This window comes from Trachypithecus francoisi, unplaced genomic scaffold (assembly GCF_009764315.1).
Source record: "Trachypithecus francoisi isolate TF-2019V2 unplaced genomic scaffold, Tfra_2.0 Lachesis_group6, whole genome shotgun sequence".
Taxonomy (NCBI): Eukaryota; Metazoa; Chordata; class Mammalia; order Primates; family Cercopithecidae; genus Trachypithecus; species Trachypithecus francoisi.
This window is the reverse complement of record NW_022681471.1, coordinates 23,007,401-23,035,185: the sequence shown is the minus strand read 5'-3', so window position 1 is coordinate 23,035,185 and position 27,785 is coordinate 23,007,401. Positions and strand designations below refer to the sequence as shown.

Sequence of the window (27,785 nt, the reverse complement as noted above, 5' to 3'; positions counted from 1 at the left end):
GGCATGGTGGTGTGTGTCTGTGGTCCCAGCTAGTTTGGGAAGGGTGCTGAGGTGGAAGGATAGCTTGAGTTCAGGAGGTCAAAGCTGCAGCAAGCCAGGATCATACCACTCCAGTACAGTCTGGGCAAGACCCTGTCTCAAAAAAAAACCCAAAAAGTTTCTAAATGTTTACTTGGTAGCAGTCACAGATTCACAGACTGGTAGGAAACAGGGCACTGACCAGCACAGGTACACGGACTGCACTCTGAGTAGCACTGTACTATAGGGAGTACAGAAAAGAAGCATATGAATCCCTACTCTTTTAAAGCTCTCAAGTTATTGTGGAGATACATAGGAAAACATACATTTGCTGCACAATTTGGCAAGTGTAGTGGTCACCCCAATGTTGGTACTGCAAGTCAGGCAGCCCCTGGGCCTGGTTGGTAGAGTATGGAATGGCTTGGACCTGCTCTCTCCCTCTCCTTTAACTGCAGGTCTCAACCATACTGCCTCTCAAGAACACAGTTCTTGCCAGGTGCAGTGGCTCACACCTGTAATTCCAGCACTCTGGGAGGCTGAGGTGGGCGGATCATAAGGTCAGGAGTTCGAGACCAGCCTGACCAACGTGGTGAAACCTGTCTCTACTAAAAATACAAAAATTTGCCAGGCGTGGCGGTGCACACCTGTAATCCCAGCTACTCAAGAGGCTGTGGCAGAAGAATCGCTTGAACCGTGGAGGTGGAGGTGGCAGTGAGCCAAGATTGTGCCACTGCACTCCAGCCTGGGCAACAAAGCGAGACTCTGTCTCAAAACAAACAAACAAAACAAAACAAAACACACAGTTCCTAAGGGATAATCTTTATGGTGACTATAGAGTTACAGGTGGTGCTGGGGATGGCGTTTTCTTATGATATGCTACTTTTGAAATTCCACAAGACTTAGGAGTGTGGATAGGGTTTGGGAAGGGGAAGGGAGAAGTTATCAAAAATATGAGTTGTTATCTGTGATGGTGGCTGTTGATTTCCCATGATAAGTTGCTTGAAATTCATGGAGCTCTGGTAAGAGGAAAGGACCTTAATGGAAGCAAACACGTGAGATGTCAACTGTTGAATGCCAGTTGGCTTACTGGGGACCCAGGCTCCAGAGCATAAAGACCCAGAAAAAATCTTAGTGAAATTATTAGAGGTTCTACACATCGTACATCAAAACAGATATATTACATTACCTGAACCACTGTGTTTTTTGGTCCAAAATGATTCAAAACAAAACAAAGTACGTGTGAATTGCCATGTGGCACATAAAGCCATGCCTCAGGCATCACCAGCATTTGGATTTAAAGCTACTGTGCTCTCAATCACCAACTACAAACCCCTTAAATTTTTATAGAAAACCAAATATCCTATGCAAGAGACACAAAATGTTAGATTTACATACAGTGCATCTGCCCAATCAAAAAGAAAATCAATGGACAAACACAGAATAGAATAATTTTTTATTTGTGGTAATCAACATGATGCTACAAATAAAATTTTCAATAGTGTTTTTCAAGACTTGGACTCTGACTTACAAGAAGCTCAGTATATTTTGTGGATTTAGTGAGGGCAAAGCATAGTCCCTGGTCTGAGGAGAGACTATTCATCCACAACTCACAATGCAAGCATCTCAGCAGGGTCTATTAATTTTCCATACACACGGAGCCAAATTCTGCCTGGGATTATTATGCAATTTTCAAAATGGCTCTAAGTCTTTCAACTTACAAAGTTACCATTTACATTGCACTGGCCTGCTGGCTGGGATGGATGAATGAACACTCTTTCCCAAAGGACCATAATTCATTCTCTGATCATAGCTTATACATTTGGGAGCATTGGGATCAGTGTGCCTGGCGCCTCCCCTCCCCTCTGCCCCACAAAGGAGTCATACACTGCAAGAGAAGGGGAGACAAAGTGGCTGTGTGCCATAGAGTGCAGAGGTGTGGCCAGGGAGGTGTTGACTGTGAGCAGCACCAGTCTAACATATAAGCAACTGTCTACATGATGTGATTTCAGGTGCACCAAAAAAGGCCTCATTGCCCCTCAGTTTAAACACTCCCTTCCCACTGGCGGATGCCTGGAATTCCACAGTTTTTAGAGCTCTGTTCCTTTGGTTTAAAGCTTTGATCCTGTTAAAATACTTGTACCCCTGGTGGGCAGCCCCATTATAACCTATCAACCATATACACTGTAAATGGATGAGTTTTAAAGTTCTTTTCTGAAAGCAGGTTTTGAGAGTGGAGTTCAGGGCAGAAGATACTGTGTACCTGAGGGATAGGGGGAAAGGAGAACATCACCTGGGGGGCAAAGGAAACTGGGCCCAAGACAAACAATGTGTGCGTGTGTGGCCGTGTGCACGGCTGTGTATGAGCTCCTCCCATGGCGGCAGCTGTTGAACACCCTTTCTTAACCCTCTCCCAGAAAACTTGATTTATGCTGCTTTTGGAGCCATGGAACCAGACTCTCCTCCCAGCTATAGCAAGATAATAGCTGTTGGCTACAGCTGGGAATTCTCGAATTCTTTCAAACTGGAGACTAGGAGCGAAAGGTGAAGAAAAGTTCTTCTGGGCCTGCTGTGCTAGGTAGCCTTCCTCTGGGGTCCAAAGAGAAAGATGGGGCCCAACGGTGTTATCTAAATGCTTCCAACTGGGCCTGAAAGCACAGAATCATGAATTGTCAAAAGTGAACACTGGCTCAATCAGCACATCCTTTTGTGTTTCTAGACGGATTGTTTCTCTTTGTCTCTACTAGCTGAAGAGTAAGGATGAATCACTGGCCTTACTTCTAACACAAGGAAGGGAACCTTGAAAGGTAAGACAGTTGTTTATGTAAAAGAGAAAAAGAAAACCCAGTCTTAATTCACAGTCGCCCATTTGGGCAGTATATAGTATGTAATGTAACAGATTGTATGCTTCGGTTAAGGAATTGGATTTTCATCAGTAAAATTCCAAGTTACTGGGTAGGCAGGGCAGATAGCTGCTCGTAGCTTTCCTGCAAGCTTTCCTCGATGTCAGTTTCAGTGCCTGAAATTCTGCTATTAGAGTCATCGCTTAGGGAGTAGAAGGTTAGAAAGTCTTTGAGAGGCACTTATAAAAACGGAACCACTCCTTAAACCTAGCAAGTTTTATTAACTCCTACCTTAGGTTGGCTAAAAGCTCTGAAGTAGCCGCTTGGAGGGGCAGCATAAGCTTTTAGGCCAAAGAAGTATTTTCCAAAACCTCAGGGCCAGCTTGCCTATGACAGCCCAAAGCCTAGTCATTCACATATCACCCCACACATTTTGTTATATCTCTATATTCCCATTACAATTAAATATTTTTCTTCAAACCAGTTCACATTTTTATTGAAATAAATGTATCATGGCACCAGCTACTTAGTTTTGTCCTAACAAAATCATGGGTTGGATGTACTAGTTACATATATTTTTTCTAATCCACCATTAAAATAAATATTTATTAAAATGAAAAGCAAAAACTTCATTGGTCCACTTCAGTTAACCCAGGGATTCACACACTTCACTTTGGAAAGCACTGACCTAGCTCATACAAAGTATATTAAATATAAAAGCATGTATTAAAAATAAGTCACATTCCCCTTTTTCCAGGTACTCAATACCCAGTAGTTGAAAACAACTGTTGCCTTTGTAGTTAGTTGCATGAGCTCTGGAAGATCATGAATTTATGGGAGGTCATGTCTTCCTCTGCAAGGTCATGAAATTCAATCAATGCTTGCCTTCCAATCTGCCCTTTGGTCACAGGGCTCCACAGGTGGAACATATCAAACTCACCAGCCAAATTATGACTCTTAATTGGTGTTTCTTTTAAAGTGGATATGTCATTTGTCAAATGTTCAATGCAGGCGCAGGCCTAGCCCCAGGCAAAATTATGAAGTAGGAGAAGAATGCCAGATACATTGGCCACACTCAAATGTTTGTTGAAAAAAGAGTGAATGAGCCCTCCGTCCTTGACTCCTTCTCTCCCATCCCCCATATCCACTAGGTCATTATACCCTTTTAACACTATATGCTAAATATCTCCAGTAATTTTTTTCCATTTCCAAATCTTCTCTGCTACAGGACTTTATCATTTCTTGTCTGAATTATTTTCACAGCCTCTGAACTGGTCTCCTTGCTTCCAGTCTTTTTCCTTCTCCAAGCCATTCTCCACAGTGCTGCTGGAGAGATCTTTTATTCAGGCAAATATGATTATGGCTCCCCCCTCCCCCACCGTGCTGAAAATTTCCTTAAGTGGTTCCCCAGACTCCTCCACATGGCTTCAAGATTGCATAATCTGGCCCTTGCTTACCTCTCTCACCTTAGCTCTTCCAACTCCCCAACATGAAATTATTACTTGCACCTCCCACCTTCCAACTGGGCCATGCCAAGCCCTCTCCCCTCAGTGTCTTTGTTTACACTGCTTTCTTTGCCTCAGCACCCTTCTCCCCATCTGCTTGTCTCACCTAAACTCCTACTGCTCTGAGTTTAGGTCATCATCTCCGGCACGCTTTCTCCGATCCCCCCTCTTACCCCTTAGAACTTTATTATCTTAGCATTACACAGTGGGTTAACATTCGACTTGGTTGTTTTCCCCATTAGTTTGCAGTTCTTTGAGGTCAGGTACCATGGGTTGGTTAATCTTTGTATCCTCATTGTCTGTTTGTAATCTACAGTGCCTGGAACACAGTAGGAGTTCAAATATTTGTTACCGAATGAATAAATGGATAAATGAACTTCCCCGTGACCTTCCTCTCTCTTTGTCTCCCTTCTCAGCCCATGGGTCCTGGAACACAACCTCCTCTCCTCTGACCTTGCACACCCCAGACAATTTCCTGGTGCTGAGGTTCTCCCTCAAAACCTACTTTCACCTAGGTCGGAAACAAAACCTCAGATGACAAACTAATTCATGCAGAGGTGTTAAGTAATTTCATCACACAAATACTTATTGAGTTCCCTACTGGAGTAGGGTGTGGAGGATCATGAAAAGAATCCATGCTAAAGATCCCTCCTTACCAGCATATAGGTAATGACCAAAATGTATTCCTCCTCGGAGAGATATTTGATTCTCAAAGAACTGGATTTCTAATGGTGAAATCTAAGCAGGAGAGGTGGGATTTGGGTGTAGGAGATCTTTCAAATAGCCTTCTACTCCATCTATGAAATAGGCTAGCTTTGGCTCAATAAATTTGCTGTGTAATGATTTTCTAATGAGTTAGGCTGGCTTTAAGCCCCTGGTTATTTCGTTGTAACCAGTTAGGCTTTGCCTCTTGAAGGGCCACCTGGGACTCTCGTGCAGTAGATTTTCTTTTAACGCCCCAGAATCAGGTGCTTTCTCTGACTTTGTGTGGCTCTATTGAATCAAATCTAGCAAGCCACAGGGGCTTTCAGACTTTTAAGATACAGTATTCAAAGGTGAGGCAGGCTGTGAAAAGCCCAGTGGTCCCTGGCTGTCCCTGAACGTGACTATTTGCGGGTTGGCTTTGAGAACCTGGTCAGAGCTGCGTTAGGAAAACGGTTCGCGGGAAGCTCCTCAGAGAGTAGAATGAGGAGGTGGATTTTGTGTGAAGGAATACCTCGTGTGGCTCTGGTGGCCAGGAAAGAGCTGGCACAGGCTGAAAGAAGGCCTGTGGCGAAGCGGAGGGGCACCTAGGCCAGGGACCCCCACCTGCCCCCAGGAAGGAGGAAAAGGAGGCAAAAATCCTAAAGGGAAAAGCCCTCCAGGCTGTAGGCCAATGAGCGGCGGGAAGGAGGAGTGAGGCTGGGGAACTTCTCCCAGTCAGAGGGGACGGCTGCTGGGGAGCCAATCAGCGCGCTCGAGCCTGCAGCCCCTCTGCAGTAGTTGTGCGAGAGCGCCCTGTGTAGAGCGGCGGCGAACGGGCAGCTGGGCTCGGCTGCCGGGAGCCACCGCGCGCGCTCCGCACCCTCCTCTCGCACTGCCTCCGCCCGGTCCCCGCACGCGGTGCCCTAGTGGCCCCCGCCGCCCTCCACGCCGCGCCCCCGCACCCTGCAGGCTACCGGCTGCACAACCGCCGCCGCCCCCTGACCGCGCGGCTCGCCTCGCCCCGCCCCGTCTCTCCTCGCTCCGCCCCACCCCAGTCAGCCCCGCCCTGCCCCGCGCCGCCAAGCGGTTCCCGCCCTCGCCCAGCGCCCAGGTAGCTGCGAGGAAACTTTTGCAGCGGCTGGGTAGCAGCACGTCTCTTGCTCCTCACGGCCACTGCCAGGCTTGCCGAGTCCTGGGAGTGCTCTCGCTCCGGCTGCCACTCTCCCGCGCTCTCCTAGCTCCCTGCGAAGCAGGATGGCCGGGACCGTGCGCACCGCGTGCTTGGTAGTGGCGATGCTGCTCAGCTTGGACTTCCCGGGACAGGCGCAGCCCCCGCCGCCGCCGCCGGACGCCACCTGTCACCAAGTCCGCTCCTTCTTCCAGAGACTGCAGCCCGGACTCAAGTGGGTGCCCGAAACTCCCGTGCCAGGTGAGGAGGGGTCCCTTGAGCGTTCCCCGCACTCAGCGGGGACCAAGGGGCGCGTGGTGGCTGTGCCCTGAGCGCGCTAGCCCCGCCGGGCTGTAGTCGTGCGCCCTGCAGCTGGGCACTTGGGAGTGGTCGGTGTGCCTGAGGCCTGGCTGGATCTACTGAGGGAGGGAGAGAGGGTGTGTGTGGACGGAGCCCACATCCCCCAGTCTCATGCTGCTGTCAGGGAAGGTGTGAGCGGGAGGAACCGTGGGGATCGCCCTCTTGTGAGCGCCTGTTTTTTGGAAGGGCGAGAAGGTGGGAGCTATTTTCCCGGGTCTTTGCGAACTGGCGCCCCGCAGCCGAGCTGGTGCCTCGGGAATTTGCCATCCTTGCTCGCACATACGTGTCAGAATTTCAGCCTTAGCTGGACCACAGCTCCAGCCGTCCCTTCCCCAGCGTGCCCCCCATGCCCTCCTTTACCCAGCCTGGGTTTCCTAAGCTCACGGGCCCAAGTGCAAGCAAAGTTGAGGACAGATTTCTGAATCTGCAGTGGCGGGTGAAGACACACCGAGGCAAACTTTTGAGTAAGAGGGTCCCCAAAATGAGGAGGACTGAACCTTTTCCTTCAAAACAGCATCCCTTATATAGGTTAGCGAAATCGCTTTAAAACCGGTGCTGCTGGCCCAGGGCGCCGGAGTCCAAAGAAATTTAACTCCTCCCCCTCCCAAATTCATCTGCCTTCTTGACAGGCTGGATCCTAAAGGGGAGATGATTTTAGGTGGAGGAAAGTTTCTGAACGCCTGCCTTTTGTTCTGCACAATCAGATCGTGCCGTAACGACGTATTTTAACATTAGCCAAGGGCTGCCGCTGTCAACAGATGAATATTAATGGCCCTGCGTGATTGACTGTCCAGCGGTTAGGCTTCTAACGCCCGCCTTAGAATCCAATTAGACCAAGTTGCTACACTGACAATGCGGACAAGAAGAGTCGGTTTCAAACAGGTTAATTTGTCAGGGGTGCACTGAGAAGAAAAGGCCAGTTGTATTCCGTAACCGTGAGACGTTTGTGGCCTCCGGGGTCTCTTCTCAACTCAGGCATCCAGTGAGGCGCGCGTCCCGCGCTTCCGAAGGATCGGGGAGCAGCCCTAGCCAAAACTTGGCTGGTGGCTCTCAACAAGTCATGGAGGCGGGCCCGATGGTTGGACCAAGTTGTGAATGCGGATGCGCGCCCCGTGGGCGCTACCAGCCAGCGTTCACTGGTAGGAGGTTACCTAGGCAGCCAGCGCGCCCTCAGCCTTTTCTTTAGGTTGATGAAAAGAGCCGAGTGAGCCTGCTGTTTAGTTGCAAAGGTAATTGGTCACCCTTTTTGGTGACTGAAATGCATTTGCGCATATGTTAAATATTGCTTTGCAGGATTTCGCTCTAAGGGAGGGTCGAACTACCTCATCCACTGTTAAGTGTTAATAATGTACCACGTGGGCATGTGCAGGAGCTGTAAGGGGCAACCTATGAATCAGTTCCACAGAACTGAAACAACTGGCGAATCTCTCTCCCCTGGAAGTGCCATGGTAATTAGATTGTTAAGGCTAGAGAACATGCTTTTGTTGGTAATGTAAAAATTGGTCCTCACAGGCTGAGCCCCCACAAGACGAATGGGTCCAGGGTTGGGGTTGGGGCCACATTTGGCTGATTCAAAGCCAGGAGGTAAAGATGGTGCCCAAAAGAAGAAAAAGGCCAGAGGAAAGCACAGATAGTCATTTAGCAACGCCCCTCTCCACACACACTCCTGCAGGCAATCGCCCTCCCTCGCTCTCCCCCAGCTCTCTGGCTGCCTGCCTCTTTGCAGCATCTGTATAAAAGTATTGGGAGGGCCCACACACTGTGTGTATGAGATTTGGCCTGGGCTCTTTCCCTCCCTTTAGGCCTAGGGATGGCCATACACTTATAGAGAAGAGGAATTTGTAATAAAGGTTTTTCATTTTCCTCTGCTATTTCACAAACTCTATAGGAGAAATCACTTTTCAAGGGTTTTCATCATATAAACCCAACATTCCCTGCTTTAGTTCTATTTAACAAACACAAACACTGTTGAGCACCTTCTACATGGCAGGCACTGTCCTGACTCGCACTGGCCAAGCCAAACTTCAAATATAGTGATCCCCATACAGCTACCATTATATATCCTGGATTTTCTGGGGGCAGTGCAGGTTTCTAATACTCTGCCCTGGCATGAAACCATGTGTCCTGAATTTTAGTGGGACAAATATGGTCACTGTAGATGTGGAAAATGTGAAAATCCTAATGTCCGTGTGTGGAAAGAGTGCATCAGTATTTTAGGGAAGAGACAATAATGGCAGACTAAATACAATGGTAAGTGCATAATTTCGAAGTGAATAAATGTATAATTTGCTGCTGTCGTTCAGTGGTTGGAAATTGAAAGAGAGCTGAAAATTATTTGATAATTATGAACCATCACGATGACCGCTTGACTTTCCCCCCTCCACATCCATATTTTAAGCCACGTTCAGTTTGCCTGCTGTACTATATTAACTGCATTAAAGCTTTCTTTGTCCCAGATCAAATGAGATTCAGTCACAGTAAGGAGAAATCCTCAAGAATGTCCTGTTTCACTTAGGGGGAGCATTTGGGATTGACGGCTAACTTCGGCCATTAGCAGAATTAGGTTAGCCTGAATAAGGTACATTTCTTATGCTAATATGGATGAGACTAAATGGCATTTGAGACAAGCCAGCCTAAAAAATAAATCACTGGTGCTAAAGGACTACACTAGACTTCCACAAAGCTGATCTAAAGCCTTAAAATCTCATGTTCCCATTTCTTTTGGAGTGTTCAAGTCACAGGATAGCAGTTCTAAATAGCATGTCCCCAAAATCCATAGATCTCTTCATACCCCACTTATTTTTTTAAGGATTTGTAACTTGGAAAGCACCACAGATGGAAACCAGGCGCACAGAGTTAGCATTTGGCAGAAAAATCCATATAACTGACTTTCAGTGCAGCTCTTTTGCCCTTATTTAATTTAGAAAAATTCAGAAAAAAAGCCAATGAGCTCATAAGTCTAGATGTTTATTTTGTTTTGCTTAACCTACCCACAGGCGCAATCAAGAATGGATACAATTTTAGGCAAGGAAAGTGAGCTAGTAATCAGACAATGATGTTTCCAATTGTCTCAAGGGAATGTTACAGAAGTCTGGAAAAAAATTCCTCTAAACAAAAATCAAGTGTAATTCACTTTATGAATGCCATACACCACTTTTGTTGGGGGAGGGGGGTAGCATAAGGGATGGATGGAAATGAGAAAATCAAACAAACCGTGGTAGTGTTGCAACTCCCAAAAGATTGAGGGATCTTGCCTTGGAAGGCCTTGGAAAGTGCGAGAACCAATCCAGAAGGCCAAATGCCTGTATGGGTAAAAGGCAGTCTTGAACAGCCAAAATTGACTTGGAGTTTCTTGAAAGAGATGAAACAACATAAAAATAAAAAGCAACGTGCTTGAAACAAAGAGAGAGTTTGGTATTTGTTGTTGTTTTTTTTACTGTGAGAACTAGCCTCCGTATCTGGGTTGCCAGCTGCGGTTCCCCAATTAGTTTGAAGCAGTTAGCGGTCCTAATATCGAGAGAGAATAATAAGTGAGGTGTGGAAAGGTTTTCTCTCTTCTGAGATTGCACTAGATATTTGGGTAACCAGGTGATTTGTTAAAACTTTGAAACTTGAACAATACAAAAAACTTTGTATCGTGTGCTAACTTGGAACAGTTAGAGAATTCTTTCAATGTGGTCTGAATAGTACACGAATCCTGATACTGATACCAAGCTGTGCTTAGAGGGAGCCATCAATCTGATGGAGGACATGGCTGATGATTGGTGGGGCACCTTGGGCTGAAAGGAGTCTAACACTGCCAACTCCTTGGCAGCCTCTGTAATAGGTGCTGGGGGTGCAGAGAGGAGTGAGACACAATCCCTTTTGTCAAGGAGCTCACAGTCTAGTGGGGGAGCATACAAGTAAACAGGCTTCCCAGGAAACTTGTAGGATTAAAAAGGTGAAAAGGGCTAGAAAATACCTCCAGGAATTGGCTGAAATGGTCACAATAGCCAGCCTGGGCAAGGGAAAAGAACTGAAGAGATGAAGTGGGAGATAGGGAGAAGTCTCTTAATAGGGCCGCCATCTTAAAAAGAGTTTCTTAATTCTTGGAGCAAATTCCATTTTGGAAGCATTAGGAAATACAGACATAAGAATTTTGATGGATGCTAAATGACGCAGATGGTATCAGTTTTGCAATGTGTTTTTTTCTTATGGGCTGGTAGGTTGTATCCAATATTTTGATGCAATATTTTTGAGCATTCTGCTACTTCCATCTTTAGAGTTGCAATGTTTGCTGTTCACTGTAGCCTAGAAAAAGGCGGCTTATTACCGATCTGGGAGAAAAGAGTCCTGGATTTGTCTGGTATGAGAAAAGACAGAAAATATGTTTTCTGCCTAAATGACAGCTATCAATGACCACGCCAACTTCAGTGTTTGATGCATATACAAAAGCATGGGTCTTAAGAGGTATCTTATTACTCATTTCTAAGAAAATTGAAGATAATCACTTATAACTTGTGCACACGATACATCATTTGGAAAGAATTTCACTGGGGATCATGTTGCTCAACTGAAAAGTTCTGGCATGCTGAATTTGTACATTTTTTTGTGAATGCTTCCTTTTACTCTGATCTCTAGCTTTTTTTCTGCATATGGTTATTTGTATGTTTTAGATTATAAGCCTCTTAAAGGGAAAGCACTGCATTTGAGCAGTGTTGAGCACAAGGCCATACAGCATTTAGTAAATAATTGACAAAAATAGAGTTTCTAGATCATTATGTATTCCCTATGAACTCTCACATACTTTCTTAAGCCATATGTCATCTTACATATTTTAAAAGCCTAAGCCCAAATTGTTACGATACACTATTGGGGCATGTGGACAAACTTTTCAGCCTACATATATTTTGGCTGGAGACAGATGCAGGCTTACCTCAGTTAGCTGGCAACTCTTACCATCAGTGGGGCTTATTAAATTGTTGAATACCCAAATAACAAATTGAAATTAGCAGAATTGTTATGACTGGCTTAGTATCATTAACGATCAACAATTATTACAGCACATAAATTGTAGGACATCTCTTAAATCAAGCCCTCTTTGATTTAATGTCAGCTAGACCTTTCTTGCTAAGATTGATATTACCATATTTGGGAGTTGAGCTATATAACACATGCATGGACCTGTTGAAGTATCTCACAGGTTTTTGTAACCTGGAATCAGAATTCGTGTGCAGGCTCAATTCAAGAGCCTATTCCAGGAGCCAATATCTATTCAGTCCTAGCCAATCTTGTAAATGGGTTAGACGTTTTTGGTAATCTAGGATCTAATGGAAAGTGTGGGCAGAAAAATCTCCCACTCATCTGCCCATATTTAGCAAATTGTCTGGCTTGAAACAGGATCCCTGGCACTCCATTAGGAAATGAGCATCAGAAAATAGAATCCAAGTTACAGGCCCCAGACTGGCTTTAGAGACAGCATAAAGTAATGGGAATTTACCTTCTGAGACATAATGACAGGGAGAATGCTGTTCAAAAATCAAGGTGAAGGTGGGTATATTAGCAGAGGAAGTGTGTGTTTTGAAATGCTACGTGTTTGGGGTGGGGGCGGCGGTGAGAATGGTCATTGGAACGTTGTAGCCTTACTTGAATATCTTGTTGAATATACAAAGTAAAGAAGATATAGTTCTGTACTTCTAATTAGGGCAATTTAAGATCAATTAACCAAGTGTTAATTATTAGAAATACTTGTTTGCAATTTAAAAAAATGAATCAAGATTGATTACTAACAGAGGCATTTTCACTTTTCCCTCTTTTTGTGTGTAGCTGGACAAAGCCTAATTTGAGGGTTTGTATTCTTCCTCATGAATAAAAGGAAGTCAATGTTATAACCAAAATGCCTTGCTAGTGTTCCGAACAGTTAATTACTTCTAGTAGCTGAAATTGTATTTATATGCTAGATTAGTAAATCTACTAAGCTCTTTGAAGTGTACTTAATTGGCTTATATTGATAAATAATTGATAGGAAGGGAGATAAAATACAAGTGGGAGTGGCAATAAGAAGGGAAGTCAAAAGCTATTATAAAAGAAACTTCCACCGTCCAGCCACCTGAAAGCTGAAAAATGTACATGTCTCAGTAGAAGTGATGTTTTTGAAAATATTCTGTATTTTTCAAAATTTCCACAATGAAACATGTATTTATTCCTTATAAATCCAGAAGAAAGCACAACTTTAGAGTAAAATTTTAAATGGCCTTTTTGTCTGCCTTTTGCAACTAAATTTATTACTGGAAAATTAGAAGTCCCCAATTATGGCAACTTTGAAGTTCATGTTTCTAATGATGTCTTCCTTACTAGACTGTGATCATCTTGAGGTTAGGGGCTACATCTTATTCATCTTTGTATCCCAGTGTCTAGCACAGTACAGGGTACAAATAATAGGTACTCAATATATATTTATAGACTGAATGAATGGAGTTAGAAATGTGTTACAAACATAAAATTTCCATAAAGCCAATATTTAAGTAGTTGATTTATTGTTACCAATATACTAAGGCTTCTAAAAAAGTAACCAGTTTTTTTTTTTAGGTCAAAAATCCATTTGTTTTCTATAGGTAAGTGATAAAGGATATTAGTTTAATTCATTTGGCTATACTATAACTCTCTGGAAGAAATAGACTAGTCAAATCTTATAAGAGGTAAGTATTTTATGCTTGTTTATAAGGATATTATAAGTAATTTCAAGATAAATTGAAGATATATTATACATGTATATATAAATGCATATGTTTATCTTCACCTTACAGATCTGTGGTATTTAGGTTTGTGAAAATAATGCAACTTGGTGCCAGTTATGGAAACATACACTGAATGTATGTAAGTTTTTCCTCAGTGTTTGGTGTTTCTTACCTAAGGTATCAAGCTTCATAAATGTACATTTAAAAGGACATAATTCAGACTGGCCATGGTGTCCCACACCTTTAATCCCAACACTTTGGTAGTCCAAGGCAGGTGGATTGCTTGAGGCCAGGAGTTCCAGATCAGCCTGGCCAACATGGCAAAACCCTATCTCTACTAAAAATGCAAAAATTAGCTGGACATGACGGTACATACCTGTAATCCCAGCTACTCAGGAGGCTGAGGCAGGAGAATCGCTTGAACCCGGGAGGCAGAGGTTGCAGTGAGCTGAGATCATACCACTGCACTCCAGCCTGGGCGACAGAGGAAGACTCTGTCAAAGAAGGAAAGGAAAGGAAAGGAAAGGAAAGGAAGGGAGGGGAGGGGAGGGGAGGGGAGGGGAGGGGAAGGGAAGGGAAGGGAAGGGACGTAATACAGAGTGGATTTTCAGCCATGGAAATTTCATTTGGGTAGGATAAAGGGCCTCATTAGAGTTCTCTTAATTTCTGTCTGCATTAGGCCAAACTTTCAATTAGTTGCCTAGGTAAACTAATTGAAAGTTGATGGAAAGTTCTTTCAAATATTCAAATAGAGGCCCAAGTAGGAAAAAGGATAAAAAACAAAGAGATGATGTTCATTTGAAAACAAAAATCAGAATTCTATTTGCATACTCTTCTCCTTAATCTCAGCTCACTGCAACCTCTGCCTCCCAGGTTCAAGAGATTCTACTCCCTCAGCTACCCTAGTAGCTGGGATTACAGGTGCCCACCACCACACCTGGCTAATTTTTGTATTTTTAGTAGAGATGGCATTTCACCACATTGGCCAGACTGGTCTTGAACTCCTGACCTCAGATGATCCACCTGCCTCAGCCTCCCAAAGTGCTGGGATTTCAGATGTGAACCAATTTTGCTCCTGACGAGTTGCCCCTCTTTTAAAACTTACGATTGAAGAGGAGGTGACAAGTAAATAAATATTTTTTAGCTATAGCTTTACATAAGTGTGGTGTTTGGATATGTTTTATATATTTGTATTCATAGATTTTATGTATGTATAGAATGATTTCTGTTATTTAGACAGCAGTAATTAATAAATATTTCTGTTACTTAAACTGTTTGAAAGTTTATTGTTACTCTAAGCAGTAGGTGGTCTTTCACAGTCATACCTTACATTTGTCTCATGAAAGCCTTGCTTTCATATTATCTCATGTACACACAAGGCAACCACTCATAAAGTATCTGTCACTTCCGACTTCCAACAACTTGCCTGGTTCCAGCACTCATACACACACATATTTGTACACTCATACATACACACATATAATATCCCTAGATCTTTATGCCTTTAATAATCTAGAGACTAAGCCTAATTTATGCTGGGGGAGATCTAATTGGTACAGCTTTCAGAGATTGAGTAAACCCTTTTCAGTTGGATTGGCCTGAAATTGTAGCAGAGCTAATCGTCACTGATATCATAGAGGTACCACTCTTAAAAAATCAAGTTCCATCATTTCCCCAAGTACACAGATGTTATCCTTGTTAAGCAGTGACAGTCACCAATAATATGAATTTGGCCCACTTTGGAGAACTACTTCTAGCACTGGCAGCTTTGCATGTTGAGCACCATAGAAATGAGAATGTGACTCAAGAAGCAGTTTCCAGGTTAGGTTTCATGGAGTGATTGCACTGAGGACCACAGTTATCTGATTTGGAAAACAGATGGAAATTTGCAGAATAGGAACTCACTTAATAATGAACTTTATATGCCATTTCTGCATAAATATTTAAAAGTTTAAAATGTATTCTTTACTTCAACCAACATTTATTAAGCACAGATACTGTGCCAGGTACTGAGCTAGGAGCTGAACAAGATAAAATCACTGCCAGCAAGGAACTCCCTGCCTAGCAAGGGATCCAGGCAAGGAAAAACATAGATGTCAAGGCAGCATGACTATGGCCTGCCATTGAGCTGGACACCATGTGGAGGCCTGAGGGCTCTTGAGCTATGGAGGAAGTTGCCTAGTTGTCTTAAGAGGGCTGAGTTCAAGGCTACATTGAGCTACCATCATACCACTGCACTCCAGCCTGGGTGGCAGAGAGAGACCTTGTCTCAATAAAAAAGGGGTGGGGGTGGCTATCATGTAAGGCATGTACAAAGGTACAAAGTTAAGAGACAAAATAACACATTTGTTGGACTGGAGTAGTTGGGATTTCTCGGAGCACAGATGAAGAAGATGAATTAGAAAAAAAGGAAATGATGAGGAGTTTGGGTTATATCCAAGGATGATGAGGAGCCTTAAAAACATTTTAAGAAGGGAAACATTATTCAGTTGGAAGATGACTGGAGAGTGAGCAGTGGCAGGGAGTTTTAGTAACACAGGTGACAGGGCAGGGGACCATAAATAGGAGAATAAAATCTAAACTTGAGAGAATAGAGGGAATAGAATAGACATGACTTAGTGACTGGATATGAGGACAGAAGGGAGAATCTAGAACTTTTGGTTTTTCTGGGTGGTGGTGCTGTGGCACATAATAGGTGCCTGGTAAATATTTGTTGAACAAATGAGTGTGCTTGAAATATAGGAGGAACATGTTTTTAAGGGCTGAAATAATCAGTTTGGTTTCAAACAGATTGAGTTTGAAAGGTCCTTTGATGATGGAGGTAGAAAATGTCTGCTAGGTAGTTCAAGTTGCGTTTTGGATTACAAAAGAGGGAGAAATCAGGGATGGAGATGTATACTTGGAAATTATCAGCATATAGATGGTAATTGAAGCCTTGGGAACAGATGAGATCACTGGGAAAGAGTGTATATATTCTTCTGGAGTTAAGGAGAAGCACATAGTTGGGACTCATCAGCATATAGGCTTAAGTTGGAAGTCATGAGTGTGGATGATATTTTCCAGGCTTTTGCATGTGACATGTATTAAAATGTATTTTGCCAACATCTGATGATTTAAAAAAAAAAAACCTGCCAAAGACTTCAAGAACCCTCTTGATTAAGAGAAAGTATGAGTATATGTTGACATGATCCAAGAGTCTGCAAATGAAATAATGTACTACCAAACACACACGTGCATGTGCACACGTGCATACACATACATCTCCATGTAGAGGAATATATTAGAATCAAAGAGTCAGACTTCTATTATTCTTAATAGTAATAATGAATAATTATGCATGTTATTTAAACGGAAAGGCTGGACACGGTGGCTCACACCTGTAATCCCAGCACTTTTGAAGGCTAAGGTTGGAGAACTGCTTGAGCCCAAGACTTCAAGACCAGCCTGGGCGACATAGTGAAACCCTACCTCTACAAAAAATACAAAAATCAGCCAGGCATGGTGGCATGTACCTGTAATCTCTGTGACTCAGGAGGCTGAGGTTGGAGGATTGCCTGAGCCCAGGAGGCAGAGGTTGCAGTGAGCCGAGATCACGCCACTATACTCCAGCCTGGGTGACAGAGTGAGACTCTGTCTCAAACAAACAAACAAACAAACAAACAAAAACCACACACACAAAAAAATAAAGAAAAACAAAAACAAAAACAAAAACAAAAACAAAACCCTGACAGTTGTTAGCTGTTACTCTTAGCAGTAGGTGGTCTTTCACAATCACACATTACATTTGTCTTGTGAAAGCCTTGTCCTTATATCTCATGTGCACACAATGCAACCACTCATAAAGTGTCTGTAGCTTCTGAGTTCTAGCAACTTTAGTGGTTCCAACATGGTGGCTCCTCTGTCCCTCCCCCAGGGGAGTACTTTCCCAATGTAAAGAATGAAAACTGTAACAATGTGTAGCTTTTGGAGCTCTAGTCTGTATTCTGTTTCAGACTTGGCCCTCATGGCTGGTCTCTGAAACATGTGGTTCCAAGTAAACGCTAGGAATACTTGTGTAATTGGGCTGATCTTTCATAAGTGTCTATGGAGATGTATTATTTTTTGGTTTGGGGGTTGGGGAGGGTTGTATAATTTTCTGTTCCTCTGGCATAAATGGTTTCTTTAATTTGTCCGTTGTTTACGAGATTGCCTTCATCAGTGTTTCTTTCAACATAAGCTTGAAACTCCTTGTATTCCAATCGATTTTTTGACACCACTTTCAGGTTGGTGGAATAGTTTAGAAGGACCATGAGGGAAGATTATGGAAAATAACCTTTACTGAGTGCCTACTATATGTCAATTACTTTATATGTAACCTCTCATTTAATCAACACAGGAAACCTGAAAGGTAGGTGGTATCAACTCCATTTTACAGATGAAGAAACTGAGGCTCAGAAAAGTTTACTTTCCCAAAGGTTGTGTAAGTGGCGGAGCCGGAATTTTCACCCAGGTTTGTCTTACTCCATAGCTCATGCTGTTTCCAGAATACCTACTGGAGTATGAGAGGAAGGGATATAGTCTGGATATAAAGTATTTGACTTAAATTCTCATACTCTATCAACTTCTGTGACACTATATACTCTGGGTTCCCTTCCTACTCACTTCAATCTTTGCTTGTTTGCCCTCTTCCTCCTACACTTTAGATGTAAGTGTCCCAGTAGTGTTTGTCTTTTACCTTTTCTGTTCTCTTTGCTTATTCCCACATCCATTCCCATGACTTCATTATCTTTGCTCTTTGAATGATTCCCATATGTCTTTTCAACCTACCTCTTCCTTGCTCTTCAGTTCAGTATTTCCCAGTTGTCTGCTGGACGTGTCCATCTGGAAGTCCTGCCAGTGTTTCATTTTCAACCGAGCCAAAAATTAGTCCATTATCTTCTTTTTCCATCCACACAAACCTGCCTCTCCTTAACGTTCTATATCTCTGGTGATGGTATCTCTGGCACAACTTGAGACCTTGAAATTGTCTTTGATTTCTCCTTTTACACATCCCACACCCAAATTAAGTGACTAAATCTTGCAAGTCTACCTCTGTCTATTATGTCTCTCACTCTTATGGCCTTGGCATGCATGGCCTCTATTTAAGCATAACAGACTGAGCCAATGAATGAGAATGTGATATTGAATGGGCTAGGGAGAGCCAGTAGGATCTCTGCTCAGTGACTAATAATTTGTAACTAGTTGGAAAGTACTGCCTTTGCTGCCTTAGATGGGTAGAACGTCTAGTCTTGGCCTTGGCTTAATTTAATGTGGCCAGAGGCAGCTATCTCCTGAGATCATTTGGCTCTTCCCATAGGGAACCAATGGTTTCCCACTTTTTCTTTTGTTGGCATTCTGGGGTATATCTTACTTGGCCATCTCCAGAAGTCAGAGTGGAACTGTTGAAAAGTTTCAAAGAGCTGTAGAAGAACTACACTCAGTGTTTCAAATAGTCCTTTCTGTTTCAGAAACAGGTTTTCTGCTTTGTTTTCAAACTTCAAAGTTTATTTCTGAAATAAAGGTTTATTTTCTCCATGGTATTCTGAAGGTTTTATACAAGTGTTAATTTCTAAAACCTAAGTCATTTCTTGGCTTTAAAACTTCAGTGCTGTAGGTCAATTTAATAACGTTGCCTGAAGGGTTTTTTGGCCTTCAAAAGTTGTCAGATTGCTTTTTCTTTGTTCTTTGAGAGTGTAAGGTTGCCTCATTTAGGAAGCTTGAAGGAGATGTTGGAACCAGCATTTATTCAGTCATTCAGAGTCTTTTCCCAACATATCCAGTTTTATCTTCAAATTAGATCCTAGTGGCAATGAAATTTACTACCAACTAATAATTCTAGGTAAAATGGGTAAGATTCTTGAAAAGCTCCTCAACATTTCATAGAGTAGTGATAAGAAGTAGCCTAGGTTACTCTAACACCCACAGTTAAGGAGAACAATGGATGTTCTGTGTGTTCTCATCACAGCCCTCCTGGGGCTCAGTATACCTCTGAAGCTACTGAAGGCCCTCCTTCATCTTTTGGTTTGACTGTTCTCCACATCTTCCCTTTTCCCCTTCCTCCTACCCTCACACCCTCTCTCAACTGGTTATAATTTAGAACAGAAGGTGCTTTATGGTTTGTTATATTTATTAAATGGTTTTGTGTTTCTTGTTCTCTCTTAAAAAAAAGGATGAGTGAAATGTTTTATATTTTCCTCTGCATTTTAGTTTTAAGCTGTGTTTCCTTTCCCTGTAGCTTCTGATTTCCATCTCTCCTCTCTCTTCCTCCGTTTTCCTCTGCCTCCTCGGCTTCTGTCGGTTCTCACTGGAGAGAAAACAGGCTTTCCATTTCTGCCCACGCATTTTGTTTGGGTACCTGGTTTACTTATCTTGGGATATTGTAAAATTCCATTCTTTAGTTTGAAAATGAAGAGCTCTAAAATATACACCAATGAATTTACATTCCATTTTCTTTCTTTTTTTTTTGAGACGGAGTCTTGCTCTGTTGCCCGGGCTGGAGTGCAGTGGCTGGATCTCAGCTCACTGCAAGCTCTGCCTCCCGGGTTTACGCCATTCTCCTGCCTCAGCCTCCGCAGTAGCTGGGACTACAGGCGCCGGCCACCTCGCCCGGCTAGAATTTTGTATTTTTTTTTTTAGTAGAGACGGGGTTTCACCGTGTTAGCCAGGATGGTCTCGATCTCCTGACCTCGTGATCCGCCCGTCTCGGCCTCCCAAAGTGCTGGGATTACAGGCTTGAGCCACCGCGCCCGGCCTACATTCCATTTTCTAAGAACTGAGTATTTAAAAAGCTTTCTGCACAGATAGAATAAGGCTAGATGACCTGACTTGTGTACCTCAGATCATTGCTATGTAGTTTACATTCTCTCTCACCTTGTCATAACTCTAAATACATGAAAATTGCATCTTTGTTCTTAGAAATCTCTTTTCTTACATTGAATGCTTTCCTTTTTTCTAAAGATAAGGGAGCCCCTTTGAAACAGCGCTAGTGTGGGTTAGAACTGACACTTACCTTGTAAGCTAACCAAATTATAACCTGCTTTTCCCTGATGAAGTGATCACACTTCAGGGACATTGTTTTGCTTGTGGGGTTTTATTGTCCCAGTTTCAATTTTGACTGCAGGTTAGAGATTGTATTCCAATTGGACTATTCCTTGGTATTTTTTCTCTTTGTCTTTATACTTACGGGGCTCTGTTGTTTGTCCTGTATCTATTATCTCTTCCAAGCTTGGCCAAGGTTGTTAGGTTATGCACTTATGTATAAATATTTAACAAGATAAGTTAGACAAAATGTGCCTGAAGACATTTTAGCCCTGCCCCCGACCTTTCCACACCCCCCAACCCCAGCTCATTTTTTTGCATAGAGTCGCAGATGGTTGCTTTATCTCAGATGTTTAGATTTGGAGGACATTCCTTTGCACTTTGCTTGATGGACACAATTAAATGAAAATCTTTGAGTCAATCTTGACTACCAAAATAGTAGCACCAAGTAACAGATAACATTAGGTTCTTCTTCCTATTTTTTTTTTTCTAACTGGTTATCCAAACTCCCTTAAGCCAGAGAGTTTTAGGTATGAGATTGTGTGTTTTTTAAGAAAATATTATGGATAAAGACTAATGTTCTCAAGTCAGGAATAACAATTAGTACCATTCATTAATCAGGGGGCATGTTTTGACTTTGGGTCCTGGCTAGGAAATATAAACTGTGAAAGTCACACATATATATGAACCTCAAGCAAATTTATGACTTGTCAGCCTTTTAAGGTTAAATTCTTAACCCCAAATCGGAGCTGGCTTTATATGTGGAGCCCGGCACATTCCTTTGGGCCACTGAGCACGCCCCTCCCCAGCCCTTTGCTTAACAGCAGCTAGTGGCCTAATGAGCAAGAAGGATTTCTGTCTCTTATCAGCTGCCTAAACAGCAACAGGAAGGCTGATATACGGAGTACAGGTCAAAACCTGAGTTCTTGAACCAAAAAGCTACAAGGTCAGTTTAAAACTCTAGATATGTGGTATCGCTATAGTCATCGATACCTGTCAGTAAAGGAGTTAGACGCTTGAGTTCAAACAAATAGTAATAGTTGTCAAAAGTATGAATCGTCTAATTAATTTTGTTAATAGTTCTTTCCTTCTTTGTTTAGTTCTTCTATAAATAGCCTTCATATACTCTTTAATGAGCTTTTAGTTTGTGCCTGGAGGTTGTTATGGTCGTGTAGGAGTGTTTGATTGTCATCTAGTGATGATGATGGAGGTGAGGATATTTATATTTTGGCCCAGATTTTGGAAGGGGCTGCCAAATTAAGGTAAATAGATATCTACTACTATTTTTATTTCTTTTTAAACTGAGGATTTTTTTGCATATGCATTCAACTTGCCATGGAGTCAGAGAAACCTTTGTGCCTCCTCATATTGCACTCAGATGTTTTTTTAAAGGAGAAATCCTCGTTGCCTGTTTCTTAGATCCACTTGGAATCCAGGCTCAGATTCACGTAGAATAAATATTTTAGGGTATTCAGTGCCCATCATAGTGAAAGCCCCTTGACTTTCATCTTCTGCATTTGCATGTTTTCAGAGACAATAATGAAAACATTTTTTTCAGATTCCGTTGTGTTATTGAAAATCCTATTTACATAAACAGGCATTGTTGTGGCTTAGGGAAGAATGTGGGGTCCCATTCTTTAGCTCCTTGTATGTCTTTGCTAAGGCTCATCTAAATAGAAGTAATGACGCTTTAGTCTAAGCAGCTTTTCTCATTTAGGTAGGCAGGGTGGTTTGAAATTTCAGTTTACTAGATAATTGAGCCTCTTCTTCTTAATTATGTCAGGCATGCAGGTTGCTCTCTTTATAGTAAAGATCCTAAAAATCTAGTAATCTCCTCAGACATCCATTTGGTAATAAAGTCCTGTGCATTTTCAGGGGTTAATTTTCATGACAATTGTGTGTTGCCTCTCCACCCCCACCCCTGAAGAAATTCTGCTGTTTTAGAGCGTTGGTCTCCTCACAGTTGCAGAAACACACTTAAAAATATATTAGGATGTTGCTGGAATTACTGGCTCTAGAGGACATTTAAATGTATTCAGATTCATGCTCATTATACAATTTTAATTTAGGATTTTTAATAGCCTTGTCATATTTCTTGGAAAATCATGTGCCTGACTTTGCCAGACTTGGTTTTCTGCCCTGAATGAAAAATGGGTATCAGTGCAAAAGTGCAGCCTAAGTATCCCCTATTCTATCCTTTTTCTATTTCAAAAAAAAAAACATTCACGGAGGTCATCTGGTGCAGTGAGTGCAGTGAGGAGGGAAAAACTAAAAAGCAAAAAAAAAAAAACAAAAAAAAACAAACCCAGGTCGACTTCACATCTGCTAGTCATTCCCACTAGTGTGACTTCAATTCAGCAAGTTTTTATTGAGCACCTGTGGTGGGGGCGGTGCTAATAATCGTTAACATTTATTGAGCCAGGCACTGTGCTAAGCCCTTTATGGGCAACATCCCACTTAATCCTCATAATAGCACTACCAGGTGGGTAGTATTATTTTCCCCATTTTACTGATGAGGAAACTGATGCTTAGAGCGGTTTAATGACTTGTTCAAGGTCAAATAGCTATGAAATTAATCAAGCCCAGTTAGTCTGGTTCCAGAGCCATGTTCCTAATGATTACTCTTGTGATGGGTTCAGCATTTGTAGGAATTACTCCTTAAATCAGTTTTGAGAACCCAGTATGTGTGAGATGCTAGGGATTCAAATTCAAATGCTCCCTTCTCCCTGCTCTTGGTGGGAGAAGCAGACATGTAGACAAGACGACGGCCATTTATGGAGTGGTCCCCACGTTGGTTGAGGGGGAAAGAGGAAGAAATGGGAAGACCAGTACAGTGGCTTGAACCTGTGGGAATGCTACATCACGAAGGCAGCCCAGCAGCCAGGGGTTACAGGTATTTCTTTTCCTGTTTGGTGAAGGTCATCCTTTGAATTGAATTGTCTCAATGATTGTATCAACCTGTTTCCATCATTGCTTCAACCCAGTGTAGCATCAGCTACCTGGAACCCAGCACTCCTAAGACATGCACAGTTAGCACAGTTTGGGGCAATTGGCCTCATAGTGTCACCATTTCCCTTTCAGTTTTCCCTTAAAAAAAAAAAAAGTAAAAAGCAAGCTGGACACAGTGGTTCACCCCACCCAGTACTTTGGGAAGCTGAAGTGGGCAGATGGCTTGAGCTCAGGAGTTCAAGACCAGCCTGGGAAACATGGCAAAATCCCCCATCTCTACAAAAAAAAAATTAGCCGGGCAGGGTGCTGTGTACATGTAATCCCAGTTACTTGGGAGGCTGAGGTGAGGATCGCTTGAGCCTGAGAGGTGGAGGTTGCAGTGAGCCAAGATTGCACCATTGCACTCCAACCTGGGCAATGGGAGTAAAACTCTGTCTCAAAAAAAAAAACAAAAAAAAAAGTAAAAAATAAATGAGGCATATTCCTGAACCAAACTGCTGTCCTCTCAAGAGCTGGTGATTTTCTGAAGACAAGTTATATAAGACTGGCAAGCCACAGGGGACTCTGGATCCAGGCTTGGTTCATTCAGCTTGATCTAGAGCCCTCCTGGTGCTACCTCTTGGAGCCCACACTGGGATCTGGAGATCTCTGTATCTGGGTCACCCACGATTTGATGGGAGAATGAAGTTACTCTTACCCGTTTTTGAGTTTTTCAGTAAAACCATAGGAATGGAAGGGAAATCTCCAAATCACCTGTTTGGATAATTTGTGTTTTTCATAGCTCCTAAAGAAAGCAAAAAGTAAAAAAGTGATTACTGAGCATCACTTAAAAGTCTTTTATGTGTTACATTCATAACCTAAGATTTCCCTCAATTTTAGGAAACATTTGGTTCAGAGAAAAGTGAATTCACTAATGTACGTGTGGGTGTTTTTGAAACAATATCCTCTAGTTTCCAGTGTCAGCTTTCCAAGAACTCTTGTGTCTTCAAGTTTCTTATAGTTGCTCTGCAGTGCTTTGCTTGTCAACTCCCCTCCTGTGCACTTTCTCCTCCATTAAATCTCTTCCATAGAAAAGGGTTGCCACCAAGTCTAGACTTTAGTAACATGCAGAAGGAGGGCGAATTAGTGAGGATTCTGATTCGCATTACATGAGGGTAGGAGGAGGAGGAGGAAAATCTGTCCTTCCCAGTCCTTCAGATACTCAAGTTCTAACACAACAGTATGTTGAAGATGTGTAAAATTACTGGAGCATTTACACAGCTATTCCCCAAGATGGCATAAATGCCACAGCACTAGAGCACGTTAGTGTAGACACTCGGATAAGCTGAAGAATGGGAAAAGGGAAAAGATCAATAACAGCGCTTCTCACTCGGGGATCAAGAGTGAGTGATTTTCTTTTGGTTGCATTTTGCTCAGGTGCAGTGTGTATGTTGTACTAACAAGGCAACGGACTCCTTTTTCCACAGGTTCCTATCATAGGGAAAGGGGAGAGATATAATAGAGGGCACAGATTATTTACAGTGGCTGAGAATGTAATTACAAGGTGCAATGGCTTGAAACTGAAATTTAAGTTAGCCATTACAGCTAGGAGAAGCATCTTAACAGTAAGGGCAATTGGGCATCAGAAAGATTTGCCTGGGAGCTTGTTAAACAGCATCTCCAGGAATGCTGAAGACCAGGACAGGGGGAATGTGAAGAGAAGCTCATACCAAATTCAGAGTTGTGCTGGAGGCCCAGACTGATCTTCATCTTTCAATATTGCCTAGCTCCCTTTGTGATTATTCAATTGCTAATAGCTTGAAACAGTTTTTTTCATGTATTCAAAATATGCCTAATTGGGTAAGCATAACAAAAGAAATGCCTTTGAGCAGTGAGAATGAGGCTTTTAGATTGGCCTGAGCATTCTTCTAACAGACTTTCTGGAAAATGGGCCAACGAAGACAATATTATTAGTATTTTTTGCTTCTGCAAGACTTTTTCCTTCTTATTATATGGGACTATGGCTGTTAAAGTAATATTCGGCCTCTGTTAATATTACTTCCTCAGAGCTGACCTTACAGAAAATTTGGTTTTGGTCCCTGTTTATCTTTTTCTTGATCTTTCCCTCCTTTTAACACCGCGCCAGTACTATCCAGGTGTTCTGGGTTGCCTCTCCGCCTCCCCCCCACCCACTCCTTCTGTCCTGTGCTAGAGGAAGATTCCTAGTAAAGTCTTTAGCCTGAGGTATGAGGGCATTACTCACAGAGTATAATACATGAAGACAACACCTGACGAAATGGCTTAACCAAAGTAGTAACTCACCAATGATGAAACATTTAGATATTATTAGGCAGAAACATTTAGGTTGGGTAGAGGAAGAAAGAGAGTGTATTAGTTTCCTAGGGTTGCCATATCAAATTACCTCAAATTGGGTGGCTTAAAACAACTGAAATTTATTCTCTCACAGCCCTCGTGGTCAGAAGTCCAAAATCAAGGGGTCAGCAGGGCTGTGCTCTCTCCACAGATTCTCAGAATCATTCCTCGCCTCTTCCAGCTTCTGGTGGCTCCAGGCATTTTTTGGTTTCTGGTTGTATCATTCCAATCTCTGCCTCCATCCTCACATGGCCTTTTACTCTTCCTGTGTCTCTCCTATGTGTGTCTCTTATAAGGGCACTTGTCTTTGGATTTAGGATCCACCTAGATAATCCAGGAGGATTGACACCTCTCCAGCCCAGTCCTATCCAGGTGTTCTGGGTTGCCTCCCTCCCCCCTACTCCTTCTGTCCTGTGCTGGAGGAAGATCTCTAGCCTGATCCTTAATTACATCTGCGAAGACCGCTTTTTCCAAATAAGGTCACATTTACAGGTTCCAGGGATTAGGACATGGACATATATGGGGGAGCGGGGGTGAGGTGGACACCATTCAACCCACCATATAGAGAAGAGCTTTCTGGGGCCTTCTGAATCATACCAGTTTACCAGAACTCTCTACTGTAAGGAGGAACTTGTTTGAAGAAATCTTAAAGTTAGTTGTAAAGTGTCAGAAATGTCAGTGTGCTTCCTGAGGGGGATGTGGGTGGTAACTACTGGTAACTCATTTTTTAAATGGTTAAATTGAGGACCTGGGAAATAAAATGACTTACCCAAGTCACTGGATCAGAAGAAGAGTTCTGAGACAGAAGAGTTCTGAACAAGATCAGAAGAAGAGGTCTGAAACAATGACTCTTACCCAAGTCCCTGGATCAGAAGAAGAGGTCTGAAACAAGACGACTTTACTTCTGGCCACCAGAGCTGTGAGAGAATAAATTTCAGTTGTTTTAAGTCATCCAATTTGAGGTAATTTGATATGGAAGCCCTAGGAAACTAATACACTCTCTTTCCCCCTCTACCCGACCTAAATGTTTCTGCCTATTAATGTCTAAATATGTTATCATTGGTGAGTTACTACTTTGGTTAAGCCATTTCACCATGGGCTTTAGGTCTTACCTCATCATTCTTGTTGGACTTTTTTTCTGAAAAAATATAATGTTTTTTCTAAGCACTTTTGCCATGGGAAGGCAATTGTTGCTTATTACGCACCTGAAAACCTTTGTGCGGATCTGTAGGATCAAGGCAGTGGTGCACTTGCAATCTACTGCAGCTTTTCACCTGGTCTTTGTGGTTTGCTGAACTATCAGCTACAGGGAATTTTAGAAGTCAGAAACATCTGTGAAGCAAAAGTCTTTTTAGATTCAGGAATACTGAGTTTTAGGTACAACTTGCATGTAAAGTGGTAAATATATAGTTTTCACAGATGAAATATTCTCTGAAGAAATGCTGTCACACTTGCTTATGACAAAAAGACCAGTTCTAACATTTATGGCTGTGGGGCATCTCTCTTCTGATGCATTATCAGAGCATACCAGTGACAACTGTGGTGTGTCAAGAGATTAGTGAGTTAGAGTGTGGCCTTCATGGAAACAGAGAGAAAGGAACCCTGGGGGTCATCAGATTCACCTCCTACCTAGTGTAGGAGTCCATTCTGTGGTGTATGATATTGCTACCCAAATTATGCCTGAATGCCTCAAGAGACAGGGAGATTACTATGTATAGGAAGTAGGCTGTCATTGTTGACTAATATTTGTTCATTAATTTAACAACCATTTATTGAGTGTGTACTATGTACTGAACCACTATGCCATGTCAGGGAATACAGAGATGGCCAAAATATAGCTCTTGCCCGCAGAAACCTACAACTTAATAGTAGGGATAAGAAAGGTACACCAATGACTACAAAACCTAGATTGCAAAACACATTTTTAGAGAAGTACGAAGTGTACTGAAAATTCTGAGAGATAGCAGCTCAAAGAGTTCGTTTGGAGGGGAGGGGGAAAAAACATGAAAGACACTTGAGAGAGACCTTACGGATGAGAAGATTTAATAGCTGAAGCTAGGGAAAGAGCACTCCAGAGACAGGAAAAGCATGAGCAAAATGGGGAAGCAGGAAATGGAGGCATGTGTTTGGAAAACAT

General features: G+C 42.6%; 1 protein-coding gene across 1 annotated transcript in view; it reads left to right on the top strand.

Annotated features, from left to right (window-relative positions):
* The first annotated feature begins 5,862 nt into the window (after nt 1-5,862).
* GPC3 (glypican 3) overlaps nt 5,863-27,785 on the top strand; it is a 456,145-nt gene continuing 434,222 nt past the window's right edge. Inside the window, exon 1 of the mRNA XM_033200897.1 lies at nt 5,863-6,476. Within this exon, the coding sequence (XP_033056788.1) occupies nt 6,302-6,476 (175 nt within the window). The 5' untranslated portion in view covers nt 5,863-6,301. The remainder of the gene's footprint in view (nt 6,477-27,785) is intronic.